At 40.7% G+C, this 18781-nt stretch overlaps 1 protein-coding gene and 1 pseudogene across 1 annotated transcript in view; both read right to left on the reverse strand.

Annotated features, from left to right (window-relative positions):
* The window catches only part of TDRD12 (tudor domain containing 12), a 91838-nt gene that overhangs the window by 29346 nt on the left and 43711 nt on the right, over positions 1–18781 (reverse strand). Inside the window, exons 12-19 of the mRNA XM_036346898.1 lie at positions 16904–16984; positions 15193–15253; positions 14739–14846; positions 12320–12505; positions 10557–10713; positions 9939–10066; positions 8412–8603; positions 7838–7966 (exon numbers count right to left, since the gene is read on the reverse strand). Coding sequence (XP_036202791.1) covers positions 7838–7966; positions 8412–8603; positions 9939–10066; positions 10557–10713; positions 12320–12505; positions 14739–14846; positions 15193–15253; positions 16904–16984 — 1042 coding nt within the window. The remainder of the gene's footprint in view (positions 1–7837; positions 7967–8411; positions 8604–9938; positions 10067–10556; positions 10714–12319; positions 12506–14738; positions 14847–15192; positions 15254–16903; positions 16985–18781) is intronic.
* LOC118674811 lies at positions 6927–7674 on the reverse strand (annotated as a pseudogene).

Raw genomic sequence — 18781 nt, forward strand, 5'->3', positions numbered from 1 at the left:
AAATTATTTTCCTTCTTTTTCAAATAATGCACACATGCATGTGTGTGTATGTGTATGTGTGTATACACATATATACATACAAATACATGTACATACAGTAGACCCTTGAACAACATACGGGCTAGAGTGCTGACCCCCCATGCAGTTGAAAATCCGCTTTTGACTCCCCAAAACATTAAGTACTTATAGCCTACTTTTCACAAGCCTCTTGAGAACACTCAACACACATTTTGTATGTTATCTGTATTGTATACTGCATTCTTACAATAAAGCTAGCGAAAAAATATTAAGGAAGTCAAAAGGAAAAGAAAATACATTTACAGAACTGAATGTATTTATTGAAGAAGAAAAAACACGTGTATTGTAGATTGCACTGCTGTGAACATAAGGGTGCATATATCCCTTCTGATTGGTGTTTTGGGTTTCTTTTTATTTTCCAGTTTTACTTTTTTTTCAGTTTTTTTTTTTAAATTTCAGAAAAATGATTTTAAATAAAATAATGGTACATGCAACAAACCTTAATATTTCAAGAAAAACAATCTTAAATATAATGTTACATGCAATAGAAATTAACATCTCAAGAAAAACGATTTTAAATGTTACATGCAATAAACACCAATTATTCCAGAAAAATGATCTTACATATAATATTACATGCAATAAACATTAATATTTCAAGAATAAAGGATTTTAAGTATATTACCAAAACTGTACTAACATAGTATGATATCACAAAAGTTGTAGGAAAATCTGCAAATAACAGGAGTACTTCTATTATATTCTAGTATATATTTTTCCCCTCTGGTTCTATTTTTGTTCATCTGTTTACGTTGTTCATTATATTCCACAAATGAGTGAGATCATATGATATTTATCTTTCTCTGACTAGCTTATTTCACTTAGCATAACGTTTTTAAAGTCTACTTTGTCAGATATGAGTATTGCTACTCCAGCTTTTTTTTCTTTTCCATTTGCATGGAAAATTTTTTCCAGCCCTTCACTTTCATCTTGTGTGTGTCTTTTGTTTTGAGGTGGGTCTCTTGTAGACAGCATATAGTTGGGTCATGTTTTTGTATCCATTCAGCTACCCTACACTTTTGATTGGAGCATTTAATCCATTTACATTTAGGGTTCTTATTGAGAGGTACTTATTTATAGCCATTTTAATTCTGTATGGCTAGGTTTCTCTCCCTTCTCTTCTCCTCGGCAATCCCTTACAGCAATCCCTTTAGCATTTCTTGTAATGCTGGCTTTGTGGTGATACACTCCTTTAACCTTTTTTTTTTTTTTTTTTTTTTTGTCTGGGAAGCTCTTTATTTGACCATCTATTTTGAATGATAGCCTTGCTGGATATAGTAATCTTGGTCTCAGATCCTTGCTTTCCATTACCTTGAGTACTTCATGCCATTCCCTTCTGGCCTGTAGAGTTTCTGATGAGAAATCAGGTGGCAGCCTTATGGGAACTCCTTTGTAGGTAACAGCTTTCTTTTCTGTTGCTGCCTTCAAGATTCTCTTTGTCTTTAATTTTTGGCATTTTAATTATGATGTGTCTGGGTTTGTTTGGGTTCTTCTTATTGGGGTTCTCTGTGATTCCTGAACTTATGTGATTTTTTCCTTTACCAGGTTAGGGAAGTTTTCTACCATTATTTCATCAAACACCTCTATTCCTTTAGCCCTTTCTGCCTCTTCAGGCACACCTACTATTCTAATATTGTTACGTTTCACATTGTCCCACAGCTCCCTTAAGCTGGCCTCCTGTTTTTTAATTGGTTTTTTTCTTTTTGGTTCTCTAATTGAGTGATATTTTCAACTCTGTCTTCTAATTCACTGATTCGATCTTCAGCTTCCCCTAATCTGCTGTGTATTCCTTCCAATGTGTTATTTGTGATATGTCGTTCTTTATCTCAGACTGTTTTTTTTTCATAGTTACTATATCTTTTTTCATACTGTTAAGCATTTTCAACATCATTATTCTGAACTTGTTTCAGATAAATTTCTTATCTCTGCTTCATTTATCTCTTCTTCTGGAGAATTCGCTAGTTCTTTAATTTGGGGGTTGTTTCTTTGCTTCCTCATTTTGATTGTCTGTTTGAATTTGTGACTATGATTTAGATCAGGGGTGGGCAAACTTTTTGACTCGAGGGCCACAATGGGTTCTTAAACTGGACCGGAGGGCCGGAACAAAAGCATGGATGGAGTGTTTGTGTGAACTAATATAAATTCAAAGTAAACATCATTACATAAAAGGATACTGTCTTTTTTTTCAATAGTTTTATTCATTTCAAACGGGCTGTATCTGGCCCGCGGGCCATAGTTTGCCCACGGCTGATTTAGATCCTCTATACCTCTCAATTTCTAGTGCAGTGGTTCTCAACCTTCCTAATGCCATGACCCTTTAATACAGTTCATGTTGTGGTGACCCCAATTTCATTGTTACAAATTGAACATAATTAAAGCATAGTGATTAATCACAAAAACAATATGTAATTATATATGTTTTCTGATGGTCTTAGGCGACCCCTGTGAAAGGGTCGTTCAATCCCCAAAGGGGTAGAACAACCCACAGGTTGAGAACCACTGCTCTAGTGCAGTACAGTGTTAAAGGCTGTTCTGACTAAGTGGATCAGGCAAAGACTCAAAGCCTCCAGAGACCACCTCTGTCTAGAGCAGTAGTTCTCAACCTTGGCTGCACATTAGAATCACCTGGGAATCTTTAAAATCCTGATTTCTGGGCCTCATCCTCCGGAAATTCTGTTTCTTTGTTACTAATGTTGTGGCCCCACCCCATAACAAAGAATTTCTGGAAGAGGAGGCCCAGAAATCAGGATTTTAAAAAGATTCCCAGGTGATTCTAATGTGCAGCCAAGGTTGAGAACCACTGGTCTAGAGCAGTGGTATTCAACCTGTGGGTCTCGACTCCTTTGGGGGTCGAATGACCCTTTCACAGGGGTCGCCTAAGACCATTGGAAAACACATATATAATTACATATTGTTTTTGTGATTAATCACTATGCTTTAATTATGTTCAATTTGTAACAATGAAAATACATCCTGCATATCAGGTATTTACATTATGATCATAACAGTAGCAAAATTACAGTTATGAAGTAGCAACGAACATAATGGCATTAGGAAGGTTGAGAAGCACTGGTCTAGACTCTAGAGACTAATAAGATTCAGACTTGAATTGCCCCCAGGTAATCGTCCTCAGGTGTGGCGAAGAGTATTCTCAACAGTGTGGGGCAGCTGCTTCTGCCTGGAGGCTAATTGTTACTTTTAATCTCTTAAGTGGCCTCAGGGCAAGGTGTTTTCCAATAGGGTGTGTTAACTGTCTGACTGTCTTCCCTCCTTTCCCCCTCCCCTTACCCCCCCCACAAGGCAGATGTCTATGTGGGAAAGATGTCCTCCACTGTGTAAGGGAATGACTCAGCCCAGGAAACTTGGGGTGTCTGCCTTCTGAGCTCTATCCCCCGAGTCCCCAGTCCTGGGTTTTGCTCTCACAGCTCCAGTCCACTTTACCCTCCCTCTGCCAGAGCACAAGGTGGGTGACTCCACAGGGAATTTTTGTGCATTGGCCCTTTAAGAGGGTGCCCGAACTTTCAGCTGCCATTCCCTGGTAGACAGCACCCCACTGCTTTTCACAGCTAGATGCTATGTGGGTACCCTTCTCATTTTGGTGCTCTCTGTTGGGGAGCCCAGCTTTGGGAATAGGTCCCAGAGTTCTCAGTGGTACAACCACCCCTCCTCCCCACAGCTGAGATATCTCTCCAGGACTTCAGTTGCCATTTGTGGGTGCCCGGCCAGCCCTTTGGCGCCTCCGCCCCTCCTATCAGTCTCTATGCGGTCTCCACCTTCGGTCCTTGGGTATCAGGGTTCTCTCCTGTGAGTTTTCCATTAATTATTCAGGAAGCCTTTCCATATTTCAGTTGTAATTCCAGTTTGCTCCTGGGAGCATGTCCATGCAGCATCCTCCTCCTCTGCCACCATTTTTAATCTGGCATTTCAGGTTTCTTAGAATATATTCCTAGAAGTGGGATCACTGGGTCAAATGGCAGTTCCATATTTAATTTTTTGAGGAAACGCCATACTTTTTCCTATAATGGCTGCACCAGTCTGCATTCCCACCAGCAATGTACTAGGATTCATTTTTCTCCACACCCTCGTCAGCACTTTGTCATTTCTTGGAGTTGTTGATGGTAGCCATTCTGACAGCTAAGATTTGGAAACAGCCTAAGTGCCCATCAGCAGATGAGTGGACAAAAACTATGGTACATTTACACAATGGAATACAACTCGGCTGTAAAAATGAAAAAACTTACCATTTACAACAACATGGATGGACCTGGAGAGTATTATGCTAAACTAAATAAGCCAGTCAGAGAAAGATAAGTATCACATGATCTCACTCATATATGGAATCTAATGAACAAAATAAACTGATGACCAAAATAGACCCAGACATAGAAGCATGGAACAGACTGACGAATTTCAGAGCGAAGGTGGGGCTGGGAGGGTGGGTGGGGAGGGATTAACCAGGAACTTATATGCATATATGCATAACCCATGGACACAGAGAAGAGTGTAGTGAAGGCCTGGGAGAGGCGGAGGCAATGGGAAAAGAAAAACAAAAACAAAGGGACCATCTGTAATACTTTCAACAATAAAGATAAATTTAAAAAGAAAAAACAACATTTGTAAGTTGACCCATGCAGTTCAAACCGGTTTGGTGTTTTGGGCTGTGTTGAGAGTTAACTGTATATCTATATGTATACACCAAATTTATGGCACTATTACCAACAGGAGCTTTTTTAAAAATATATATTTTTATTAGAGGCCCAATGCATGAAATTCATGCAAGAGTAGGCCTTCCTTCCCCCGGCTGCCAGCACCAGCTTCCCTCTGGCACCCGGGACCCAGGCTTCCCTTGAAGTCCTGGCTTCATCCAGAAGGTCGTCTGGAAGGACGTCCAGTCTAATTAGCATATTACACTTTTATTATTATAGACTGATTTCAGAGAGGAAGGGAGAGAAAAAGACAGAAACAGCAATGATGACAGAGAATCACTGATCAGCTGGCCCCTTCTCCCCCACATGACCCCCCACTGGGATCAAGCCTGCAACGCTCACTCGCATCATGACCTCCTCGTTCATAGGTGGATGCTCAACCCTGAGCCACACTGGCCAGGCTCACCGGGAGCTTTTCAACATCACCTGCTAGTTCATTATTGCTCAAATGTAATGTACTACTGATTATTTTATTTTGTATTCAGCCTCATTTCTACATTTTAGCGTTAATTTATACACAATTAGATTAAATAAATCTTTAGCCAATTCATGAATCGGATCCTTCGAATACTCTGCCGAGACAAAATAGAAAGCCCTCCCCTCCCCACCCCCCGCCCAAGGTTTGCCTCAGAGGAAAGGCCGCCCCACCTACTCGGCCCCTCCCCTCAGCGCAGGCCTCCTGCCACCCTTTTCCTTTTTCTTTCTTTTTTTTTTTTTTGAAGGGTTTTTTTGTTTGTTTAATACATCTGAAAAGAATGCATATACAAAGAATTGAGACACGAGAAAGCATTGGTTCAACACTAATGAAACTACAAAAATTAGGATTTGGGGAGGGTGGAGAATATTACCCAAACATGTTTAACAATGTTGGGAACTGCAACCAAAATAAGCTGATAAAATCCCTATTAACACTTATGAAGAGTCTTCATAAGACTCTCTCCATGGTTTTGATTAAACTAGAGCCTCAACTGGCTGCTCTAGGGTTCCTCATGCAAAACAGAAAGAAGGGGATTCCCCTGACTGGTCCCCATGCTGTTAAATGTTCTCCCCACCTCCACCCCACCCCTAGCTTCTTAATGAAGCGGGTCTCCATCCTCATAACTTGAAGAGGATGTGAATCATTCCACAGACATCTGTCTTCTAGCACCCCTCATATATACCAGGTCTTCGGCGGTGTTCTAGGAACACCATACCATACACTATTAAGCTGCACATCTATGCTAAGCATATAAAACAATGACTGACAAGGAAAAAAATTTTTTTAATTATGTACTTAATCCATTTGGTATATTTCAAAAGGTGCAATATTGCCCTGACTGGTTTGTCTCAGTGGATAGAGCGTCGGCCTGCAGACTGAAGGATCCCAGGTTCGATTCTGGTCAAGGGAACACACACACAAACACACACACACACACACACACACACACACGCAATATTTTCTTCATTTATCAGTGAAAGAAGTTAGGCATTAACATTAACTTCAAAAATAAAATCAGCAAACGGCTAACAAATTTCCTTGAAAGTCAGTCACGTATATAGTGCATCCTAGAAAAGAGGAGGGGCAAGACAGGTTCCACCCACTTTCATGAGTTTCATCAAATACTGAACCTACTCAAGGGGGGAGAGAAAAGGCAACTTTCAAAAAGGAATATGTTATTAAATGAGGCGTTTACTATACTCCTTCCTAAGAGCACCGGTGGGGAACATGTTTTCTAAACTAGATCTAGGAAGTAGAATGTGGAAACACTCCATCCTCCTCACCTGAAGAGCTGTCCAATGGTTAATGAATTTTTTTAAAATTACTAAATAAAAACGAACTCCACACACACACCCCTCTCCTCCCACCGCAAAAAAAAAAAAACCCCAAACAAACAAAAAAACAACAACTAGATGTCTCAGACCACTCTCCAGAGTGGAAGCCGGGAGCAGCTTCAACAACCCGAATTAGTCTGTTACAGAGTCATCATAAGCATGCCTTGCTTTTAAACAAAACAAAAAAACAAAACAAAAACTAGTACTGATCACTTTTCTGACAATACACAATTACTCAAAATTAACCAGTTTTTTAGGGGGAAAGGGACCGTATCTGTGGGCCTGTTTCACACGAGTGCATGTGGGTAGGTGCAGGGCATTTGTCATTACTGCAAAAACGAATTTTAATTTTTAACCTTTAGTTTGATTTAAACATTGCTTTTAGTATGATGCCGAAACCAGCTGTGCAGAAAGGGCTCTGGAGAGATGTTCATAGCAGCACACACCTGCGGCTCTTCTTCGGTTCTGGAGGCTCCAGGGCAGCCGATACTGCTTCGTCAAATACATTCTTTAGGCCTTTCTGTGTGAGTGCAGAACACTCCACATACTTGACAGCCTTCAGGTCACGGGCCAGCTTTTCAGCAGTCTCTGGAGTGATAGGTTTCTGTTTGTTCTTGGCAAGTTTCTCAGTCGGAGAGGGGTCATCTCTGAGATCAATTTGGGTCCCAATAAGCAAGAAAGGAGTCTTTGGACAGTGGTGAGTTATCCCAGGCACCCACTTTTCGTTCACATTTTCGAATGAGGATGGAGAGACCGCTGGAAAACAGACTAGAAATACATCTGTTCGCGGATAACTCAGCGTTCACAATCTGTCGCAATCCTCTTGCCCTGCAGTATCAAAAAGTCCGAGTATATGGCTCTCCACCAATCATAACTGTGACTGCATAGTTGTCAAAAACAGTGGGTACATACTCAGATGGAAATGTGTTTGTTGTGTAGGATATCAGAAGACATGTTTTACCAACAGCACCATCACCCACAACAATGCCCTTAATTGTCTGCATTGCTGAAACAGTTTTATATCCACTTTAAATATTTCAAATCCAATGATGGCCTCAGCCGCTCCACCGGGCCTGCCACCCTTTTTCATTTTGCAGCAGAACCCATTCTGATGGATGCTGCACTTGTAAACTTTCATTCCCGTCAAATATTTACTCAATAATTCTGATGACTCGAGATCCAATCACAGTTTAAACAAACAGCAAGAACATTTTATGTGTTCAGAAGGGGTTAGGGCTCACCTTACACACTATTTCAGTTTCACCTACAGAACAGGTGAAGATCAAGGTCTTCTGTGCCTGACTTGGAATGAAGTCAAGAGTCTGGAGTAAAGTAGAGGTTTTTTCACTTTCTAGGCAAAGATGTACCACCTAGTAAGGAAATACAGAAACAATGTGATTTTTTAAATGTTTAAGGTGCTCCAGTTTTACTTTACTTAGGCAAGTTATGATTTTAATACAAAAGGATGTGTAGGAAACCCATATAAATTTAACTTCCCAATTACAGATTTGCTGATGATATTAAAGCTATAATCCTATATAATAAAAGGCTAATATGCAAATTGTCCCCTCAGGAGTTCGACCTACCGGGAGTTCAAAAGCTCGCTATGGCGTGCACTGACCACCAGGGGGCGGGATGGAACGAAGGAAGGCTCTGGCTGGCAGCCGGGGGAAGGAAGGCCCCAATCTGTCCTGATTGCCAGCCAGGCCTAGGGACCCTACCCGTGCACGAATTTTGTGCACCGGGACTCTAGTCTTTTAATATTAAGTCATGACACATTCATTAGCACCCCACCACGCCCCCAAGACTCATTACCTGTTGGACACCGCCGTAGAGAGCAGCCTCTTCCATGGCAGTGATCACGATGTAGGGGTCATTCATGAACTCTTTGATTAAATGCTGTATATGTCTGTTCCAATGAACTCCAACTGCAACAATTTGATGTGGTGCAGATTCCCTTTCTTCAACGTCAATATTTTTTTTAAAGTTATCTAATATAGCAAACATCTAAAAAATTAGTATAATTTAATTTTTATTTCAAAAGAGATTAGTTTGATAAAACTTAAAAGGTAAAGGATTGTATATTTTCTGTTTTCAGAGTGGAGAAGGCCTTTACAAACATAAAAGTAACAAAAAAGGAAAAAATGCTAGGTGCAAACAAAATTAAAACATTAACATCCAGGTAAATACGTGTAACATATGTACCAAAGGATTAACACCCTTACACAAAAACTTATACAAACTGATTAAAAAAGACAATCCCACCAACAGAAAATAATAAATAAGCAATTCACTGAAGAATGAGTACAAATGACCAGTATGAATTCATGCTCAACTTAACAAGTAAATAAGGAAATACAGATTGAACTAATCAGAAGCCATGTTACAAATCAGACTAGAAAAGAAAGCTGGGCTGAGGCCTCCCACTGCCAGGGGTGCAGGGAGGGCAGCGTGGCGGCACATTGCCTAAGGGGGTGTAAATTGCTTCCAGAAAGGCAACTGTACAAGGCAGTCTTCTGGATACTAGTTTTGCAAATAAGAATTGAGATTCTAGAGGCATTCAGAAACGCTGCGCAGACCAACAGACTCAGTATCTAAAGCTTGGACTTGAACCTGAGGCCATCACTGCTCCCAAACCACTGCTCTTGGTCATCATGTTACACTGCTTCCAACAAACGTCTTATAAGAATTCAGTCTTTGATCCGTTAATCCCCTTTGTAGGAATTTACCCTATGGGAAATGTGCTAAAAAAATGTATCATGTTCTGAAGCCACACACACACACACATACTCACACAATGTTAAATATCTAAAAATAAGACAATTATAAAATAAATTAAGTTATGTCCATAGAATTCAATATCATATGGCAAGTAACAATCACACTGTAGAATAGCAACAATACAATGCTATTTACTAAAAAATGCAACTTATAAACTACCACAGAAAGATACTGATATTATTAATTCCTATGACAAGGAATTACAAAAAAGAAAGAACTACCCCAGAATAGTGATAGTGATTTCCTGAGTGTAAGATTATGGATGTTTTCAAGTGCTCTCCTCTATTCCCCAAATTTCTAATATAAAAATTGCTTTTATAATCAGAAAAATTTTAAATAATTTCAAAAACCTCCATAGTTTTGCTTTTCAAATAGAACACTGGTAAGAAAAATTTCAGAAAAAAAAATTCTCTCTCCTTAATCATAGAAATTAAAGAGAAAAAATTTTAAATTAACCAGCTTCTACCACAAATAGACACTCTTCTTGAACCCTAAAAACAATGAACACTTTAATTTTATATATTTGAGTAGTAATGCTATCTAAATGGATGCCTTACTTACTTGTTCATTAGCTTCAAAGAATAACACTTCCACCTCATCCAAAATGAGGTGACAGAGTCTAAGAAATAACAAGCTTTGGTATCTGAGAAGTCTCAGGAGGCTATGTGGTGTTGTAACCATTATATCACCTATATTTTAAAAGAAAAAAAATTAACATTTTAGATTTTCCACAGGTTTTTCTAACATTTCCTTTCCTAAGATTCCACATACTTTCTAGAGATGCCTTCTAACAAAACAAAAAGCTGTTTTTCTTACTCAGGCGGGTGAGGCAAGAAGTTTACCTGCCCAGCTAACCCTGCTCATTTTGGGATTAACTACCTGGGCTCCCATCACGTTCTGCACAACTAAAAGACAGGGAGCGTTTAGTCAACATCTAACGAACAGGAGGCGTCAGCAGGTAGGTCATAAATGAATGAAATCACAGTTTTCTCTTTTTCTCACAGAGATAAGCCAAGATAAACCTTCATCATCTATACCCATCGGAACTGGCAGGGGCGGTCTGAGCTAGTGACCATCAGCTGCATCTCTCAGCTCCCTGACACCTGCAGCTCCCGGCCTGCTGGGCAGGATCCCACTGTGTTCAGTAGGGAAAACCAAACAGCTGGGAAGGATGCTTACAGCCCCTTGGAAGCTTCATATTTTTGGCTTCATCTTTGTGGAGTCCAATTGTTAATAACATAGGATGAAGAGGCCTGGAGGACACGCCATAGTCTCCCAATAACTCAAAAATAAATTGGGCCTTTTTCCACCCAGGACACAGGATGACTGCCAGAGGCTGCAAAGACAAACAAATCCACATAATTGTGGACAAAAGTTAGGAATCAGACACATTATCTGTGAAGCATGTAGACACTTTGTCCAGAGTAAGCACTATATAAATTTTTATCATCATCACATAGGTCAGAAAAGTTAAACTGTAATTTCATCAAAAAGGATTGAGACACATTGGCTCAGACTTTGCTAGGGCTTAAACTAAGCACTTTACAAGTATTAATCCCCTTAGTCCTTAAAACACTCCTACAGGACAGAACCTATCGCTACGTCATTTCACAGAGGCAGCGTCTGTGGCACAGAGAGGGGAAGTCAGTTGCCCAAGGCTGCACAGCTGACACATGGTAGCAACAAGATCTGAAGCCAGGCAACCTGGCTCTACAGCTCCTGCTCCTCAGCTTAAGGGTGAACTAACCGCTTCCTGAAAGGGACCTTTAAAAAGGTTAACATCTCTTTCTCAGGTGACTGAGTTTCCCGTAGCACCATCTGAACCCTGCCCTCCACTCTGCCACAGATATCCCCCGAAGGCGCACAGCCTGCCGAACACCTTCCTGCACACCTGCCCGCACCTAACTGAAGACAAGATGAGACGGCTTTCCTTCACACAGATCCCGGGGAGCGCCAGCTTCCAGGTGTCAGCCTAAAAGCAAGCTGACCATGGACATGCAGAGGCAGCAGATTGGACACAAGAGACAACACCTGGACACCCCTCCTGGCCCAGCCAGGGTTCTATTTCCACACAAGCTGCATCTCATCAATGCGGTCAGCTACTGACTGACTGATGGATATAAATGTATCCATTTAGTTTTATTAAATCAATACATAATAACTTAGCCAATGCAGATTTCAAAGGAAAATCATTACACCACCTAGCATAATTTGAAAAATAAACTGTCATCTTTTCTAAAACGCAAGTCCAAGTGTCTTTTTGTACTGCTATTTCTCACCTTGTAATGAGGGGCAGAACAATTTGCAGGGTGTCCTTTGGGATAGGATCTGAGACAAAGGCCACACCCAGCAAAGCAGATGTCACTTCCCCACTATCAAATATCTGATCCTCACACCCCATTTCTCTCCTCGCCATCATTTTTCTCAGCTATCTTCAGATTCTGACACATGGGAAAAACAAAGTAGGTTCATAAAAGTGTGGGGGTGCTATGAAAATATTTGAAAGAATATGAGACGATGACAGAAAACCTACATTCTAAGCTCACTTCTTGTCACACTTGCCAGCTGTTAAGAATTTAAACCAGTAACTTCCCATTAATTTAATTTTCTCATCTCTAATACTGGTGAAAAGAACACATGGTCTGACCATCTCACAGGGTAGCCAGGCCAACTAGATAATCAGTGAAATACTTTTTATAAACTATCTATTTGTCTCTAAAAGCTGGACTCTCTCGACTCAGCGGATTGCCCACAACTGGGAGGTCAAAGGTGATAATAGTGTGAGATGACTGTGATCAGATAAAAGTTTCTCATGGGACAGTTTCTGTCCTGACAGTTTGAACACCAAATGAATAATGTAACCTAAATTTTACTAAAGTTAGGTGTAAATTTGAAAAGAAATATTTAATCTATTTTGTTGTGAAACAAAATTGTCAACTTACTCCGTTTCTACTTGGTAATGACTTGTAGCAGCCCCCTGTTTGCAAAAGCGTAAGCACTGGTGGAAGGTACAACAAAGGGTCATTTCCACACTGAGAAATGACAACCACGTCACAGCCGCGCGCTATGGGAGGCCAGGAGTAAGATGCAGTGTGGCTAGGTCCCAGAAACTTATTTCTTTGAAGAGCCTACAAAACATCAATAACCAAAAACCACAATAAACTAATGAAAACCCATCTAATTGCGCATTTACCCCAACATGTATACGTTGCTCATTCTGGCATTTTCCACTGAATCTTTTCTAGCACCAAAGTCCTGCTAGAAGATTCTTGCTTTTCTAGGCTCCAAATTAAAGGATCCAACTGACCGCCCAGGTGCTTAACGCTCTCCAGCACAAGGACATGGCTTCTTGTCTAAATCTGCCGGTGCATCAACCTCACTTGTCAATCTTTTTAAAAACATGCCTTTATTTGCTTATTTTCTATATGACTGTTACTAAAACCTCCCAAATGTCCCGAGTTCTCCAGCCACATTGACACTATTTTCCAAAAGGCTGATCTCATCAGTTATCTCCATGAAGTCCTGCTCCCAGGCCCTGAGCCCACAGAAATCAGGGCTGACTCCACTCTGCACCTTGTGCACAGCTGCCATCCTGGGGTCTCCCTGCTCCATCCCCCTCTTGTCTGCAACACACGCTGTCTTCTTTACTTTCTTGTGTTGGTGAACATATTTCAGTTGCTTCTTGACAAAGGGTGCAGTGAGGCTTTGCACATCTGAAAATGTCTTCATTCCCCCTCACACTTCGTTGATAGACCTCTAGGTTAGAAATAACTTATTAGAACTTTGGAGTCAGTGCTCCTCGGCTGTTACGTGAAGTCTGCAGCCATTCCGATTCCTATCCTGCGTGTGGGACCAGATTCTTCTCCCTGGAATCCTTCACGGTCTCTGAATCCCTCCAGTTTAGATGCTTCGCAACAACATCTACTATCTTGTTCCTCCGTTGGGCTGGGCCTGTGGTAGGTAAACTCCCTCTTAAATCAGGAAGTCATATCCATTGAGTCTAGAAACTATTCATGTGTTACTGTTAGAACTGTCTGCCCTCTTCCCCCTTTCTTTCTGGAAATTCCATTTCAGATATTGGACCTCAAGTTGGCACTCAATTTCTCTTTTCCTCCCTATTTCCATCCGTTAGTCTTTTGTTCTACTTTCTGATTATTAGCTTTTATCTCTCAAATCAACTATTGATTTTTATTTCTACAACAGTATGAATTTCTAATAACCTATTTTTTATTCTCTGTTCCTTTTCTATAGTGCCCTGTTATTGTCAAATACATACAATATATACCTTATTTCTAAGGATATTTATTTTCTAATGTTTTCTTCTATTCTCTACACCGTTTATTTACATCTGTTTGCTTGGGTCTTACTTTTTTCCCTTGGGTGAGGGCTTTCCTCAAACACCTAACCATCCCTGACGCTCATCTGAGGGCGGAGCAAAGCTCAGCGCCATGTGCGAGCCCCATCACCGCGGAACACCGGGCAGCAAGCAGATGTTTTTAGTGGGAGAATCTCAAACGGCACCATCTAAAGGTCATTCTCTAGGGCCATTCAGTTTCTTCCTTCTCCTTCCTGAGCAACTGGCTCTGGGTGTTTAGGAAACAGGGTGGGGAAGTTCACGACCCCCACCCACTTCACTCCTCCCTCAGGGTGTCGGCCACACTCTGCAGCCCGGAGCCTGTGGAAAGCTCTTGTCCACTAAAGACTTCGCTCTCATTCTAGTAGCCCTTGGGATTTTATTCTTTAAAAAAAATATTTTAGCCCTGACCGGTTTGGCTCCGTGGATAGGGCGTCGGCCTGTTGACTGAAAGGTCCCAGGTTCGATTCCAGTCAGGGGCATGTACCTTGGTTTCGGGAACATCCCCAGTGGGGGGTGTGCAGGAGGCAGCTGATGGATGTTTCTAACTCTCTATCCCTCTCCCTTCCTCTCTGTAAATAATCAATAAAATATATTTTAAAAATATATATTTTAAAACTTTTTTGTTTTTTTTATCAAAAAAGTAAACATGTATGATCAATTTACTACGTAAAACAAAGGTCTATAAAGCAATTTTGCTAAGATGTATATCGTAACTGTCCTGGCAACTCATTTCTTCCAAGTCCTTTCTACAGGCACTTTTGAGAACTTATTTCAGAAAAGCACTTACAGTTACACATGGTTTCTCCATAAAAGAATTAGTCACTTGTAAGAAGTTAGCCCGGACTTAAGAATAAATAAGAAATTAGTAACAGAGGCTTATAGGAGAATTTCAAAAGCAAAGAAATTATACAAACGTAAGTTCAGTAGAAGCTTTTATTAAAAATCCTTCCACCTTTGGGCAGGTCAGTACTCCTCCTCGAGTTTGGTTTCAGGAGCACTTTTACCTTTTTCAGGTCTGCCGAAAGCGGCGCCGTGTCGATGGACAAGCAAGGCTCAATCTTGTTCCGGAGCACCGCAGAGGCCTGCTGTGCACCCGCCTTCAGCTTCTGCAACTAGAGGACACACACGTCAGTCTGCCTGCGGTGTCAGCACAGGACACCAAGAACTTTATGGACATGAGAAAAGACAAGAGTTTGATTTCAATGTAAAAACCTAGGCGTATATGCCTATCAAAAAACATCAAAACTACCAAAACGAAAGGAAGATCTTCTAGTATCCCCCCTCCCAAGAAGAACTATTTCTCTAATTATCTCACTAGACAATTTCTAAAAGGATGTCTTCAGATAAAGTCTCCAACTGAAGGGGTTTCTCTTCTAATCTCAAGTATAGAGGGAGGAAGGAGAGGGATTTAAAAAGTAGTTTTCTTTCTTTTTTCACTTTTTTTAAGAGTTGTAATACCTGTTGCAGATCAGAGATTCCATCAGCTCTCAAAGGATCAGGATTTAAAAACTGCAATAATCTGTAAAATAGTTAAAAAAACAATTTGAAGGGAAAAAATTGTGTCTTTTTCTTGAGTTATTATTTTAATTCTTCTTGGGCAGATCCCCAGTTCCACACTGCAAATAATTAAAAAGTTTCTCGAGCCAGTGAGTTATTATTTTAATTCTTCTTGTTCTGCTTTGCCTGTTCACTGTGGTACAAAGGCCACTGTGGTCAAGGCAGTCGCAGGCTTCCCCCAGCCCCACCCTGGGCCTCAGGCTGTGGACACAGAACTGTCAATCCCAGGCCACCTGCTGTGAACAAGGAGAAAGGCTGCATGATCCCCAGGTCATCACAGTTCTAAACTATCCACCGTCTCCTTCCTTCTTTGCTGTTGAATCCTGAACACGTCCAAGTCCCTGGAACCCACAGTGGACGGATGAAGTACAATCAGTGGTTCTAAGTAAAGGACACTCAGCCAAACAGGAGGTCAGATACAACCTTCTAATACAAAAGTACCAGGCGATGGAGCTGTCTCAGAGCTCCTTTGCTAAGCAGTACAAGAGAAAGAAATGAGTTACATGGGCAACGCAAGGTCTTTTGTTCCACGGAAAGCGCCCACTGTGACACCACAGCTTTCAGGTGTTAGGGAGGCGAATGTCAACCCAGGTGTCACTCCAGATCTGCGGGCTCCATGGCTGCCTCGGAGCTCCTGGCCTTGAAACACCCTGCGTAGCTTCTGCTGGATGAGGACGCACACCCCACAGGGTGGCTTCTGGGAAGCTGGGAGCCTGAAGGACTTCCACAGTCAACACCTCGCCCCAGTCATCTAAAGCTATTTAGAGAACAGCGTGACCTGTACCCATTTCTGAACTGTCTTAAACTTTGTCACTCTGTTAGCTTCAGAGCAGCTGCAGTACTTGAAATGTAAAAGTGGTTTTATTTTATTTTTTCCATTGATTTTAGAGAGGGACGGAGGGAAAGAGAGAAACATCAATATAGACTGGTTGCCTCCCACATGGATCCCGACTGGGGATAGAACCCACAACCTGGGAATGTGCCCTGACTGGGAATCAAATCTGTGATCTTTAGGTGTACAGGATACTCGCCAACCAACTAAGCCACACTGGCCAGGGCTGTGAGAGTGTTTTTAGGCTGGTGTCATAAGAAGTCTTAAAAGAAAGTATGAAAATATTTTGTGCATTAAACAAGTGTAAAATGAAGTTATTACTCTACTGTGAACAACTTGTAAGTAAATACTTTGTGACTCTGGCAGGACAAAGGAAAAAAGATCCCCAGTTCCACACTGCAAATAATTAAACAGTTTCTCGAGCCAGTGATAAACCTATTTAACATAACAAAACTGGAAAGAAAGCAAACACCAACCTATATAAAATCAACAGCCCCAAAAGATCAACTATATCTAATTTATTTTGTTCACTTCACCAAAGAAAATCAAGACGGTGAGATAGGAAATGTATATTTATAGTGGAAGAGAACTTTAAACAGAAAAATATACGTTATGTAAAAGAAAAAACTGACTTCAAAGCCTAAAGAAGCCATTGTATGTATATTTTTAAATGGAAACAAAGATTTGAAATTTATAATAAAATCATATGTAAATTCTTCTGCTTATAATTTTATCGTAATTATTTCAATATAAAATTTAGGCAAAGAAAAAAATTCATACTTTACACAGCCATTCTTCTCATTGTATTCTTTCTTCTCAGCCAATCTGAGTGGTTTCTCATTTGACTTCTGACGTAAAGCACTAGAAATAAAAAAAAAACATTTATTAAAATTTATAAACCCAATCCTGAAAATATCTTTATTTCCTGGGAGAAAGTTTAAAAAGTACCACAGAGGAACAAGTTGATCTATGTAGGTAAATTTACATGGGAACTGGAGCTGAGCCCCTCAAGTATAAACACCATTTGACAGTTCTGGTGCCTGCCAAGAGGGAGTAAGCCCACCACAGCCCCTCTCCTGCTGACCACCACTAGGAACTCTGGATAAAGTACAAAACGATAGGGGTGAGACGTCAAAATGTGAAAAAACAACCACAATCATGGAGAGTTTCCTAGATTTTTACCTTCCACTATAGCTTGGTGTTAAACTGAGGATGACCTGGGACGGTGTAGAGGATATAGACATAAAAATCTCAAGAGAAACCTCAAGCCAAAGAATGGGGAAGAGGAGCCTTCAAGAAGCTGGGAATCCCAACTGACTTTCCCTCTTTTTCTCTCCTTGGCCTGCCCAAGACCAGCGCTGATCCATCGAGCTGCATGATGCAATGGCAACAGCAGTGTGGTCACCGGAATCCTGAGAGAAAACCTCCCCCTCCCTCTAGAGCAGTGGTTCTCAACCTTCCTAATGCCGCGACCCTTTAATACAGTTCCTCACGTTGTGGTGAGCCCCAACCATAAAAGTATTTTTGTTGCTACTTCATAACTGTAATTGTGCTACTGTTATGAATCGTCATGTAAATATCTGATATGCAGGATATATTTTCATTGTTACAAATTGAACATAATTAAAGCATAGTGATTAATCACAAAAACCATATGTCATTATATATGTGTTTTCCGATGGTCTTAGGCAACCCCTGTGAAAGGGTCGTTCGACCCCAAAGGGGTCGCAACCCACAGGTTGAGAACCGCTGGACTAGAGGACTGGGAAACAGGTCTAAAGACTGTGTGAGGACAAGCGCCATTATTTTCTCTCTCTTGTTTCTCTTGCTGTTTGGCTCCACAAGCGGTCCCAATCACACAGAACCACCCGGCAGTTTCTCCAAGAGAAATCATCCACCTGGTCAGAGGAACAGGGAGAGGGAGCAACAAGGAAAAAGTGAACGTGAGAAAAATCCTGGAAAAAGAGAGAAAGCCAGAGGGGAGAGGGGATCCCCTATTATTGCTAATGACCCAAAACACATCCCAAGCTCACTCCAAGTTGAGCATATTCAGAGCAGACCCAAAGCAGCAAACCAAAGACTTGGAGATTGAGCCAACATTGCAATCACCACCCACAGAAAGAAAGACAGAATTGAGGTTTGAACCTAAGGGAGTGGTTGACTTCGCACTAAAACAAATGAACAAGATCAACAGCAAAATTAATATTCTACAGAGGATTAAACAGAAACCAGAGCCTCACATCATAATATTCAAAATTCCAGAATATAATAAAAAATTACTCAACATGCAAAGAACCAGGAAAATCAGGTCATTTGTCCTGGGAAAAGATAACCAACAAGTGCCAACCTCTAAATGCGCAGAAGTGGGAATTATGACGCAGTGGTTATAACCGTGCTCAAAAGAAACGGAAAGGTGAGCACTCTTGAATGGGACAATAAAAGTTCTCAGCAAATAAATAAAAACTATTAAAAAAAGAGAAAATTTTAGAACTAAAAAAAACATAAAATAAAAATGTCATGGGTAGACTCAATAGCAGAATGAAGATGACAAAAAAAGTCAATTAAGAATTATTAATTAGAAGAATTATTAAGCAACCAAAAAATCTTAGAAAAAATGAACAGAGCCTCAGGGACCTTTTGCACAATATCAATATTTGT

This window comes from Myotis myotis, unplaced genomic scaffold (genome assembly GCF_014108235.1).
Source record: "Myotis myotis isolate mMyoMyo1 unplaced genomic scaffold, mMyoMyo1.p scaffold_m19_p_19, whole genome shotgun sequence".
NCBI classification, from domain to species: domain Eukaryota; kingdom Metazoa; phylum Chordata; class Mammalia; order Chiroptera; family Vespertilionidae; genus Myotis; species Myotis myotis.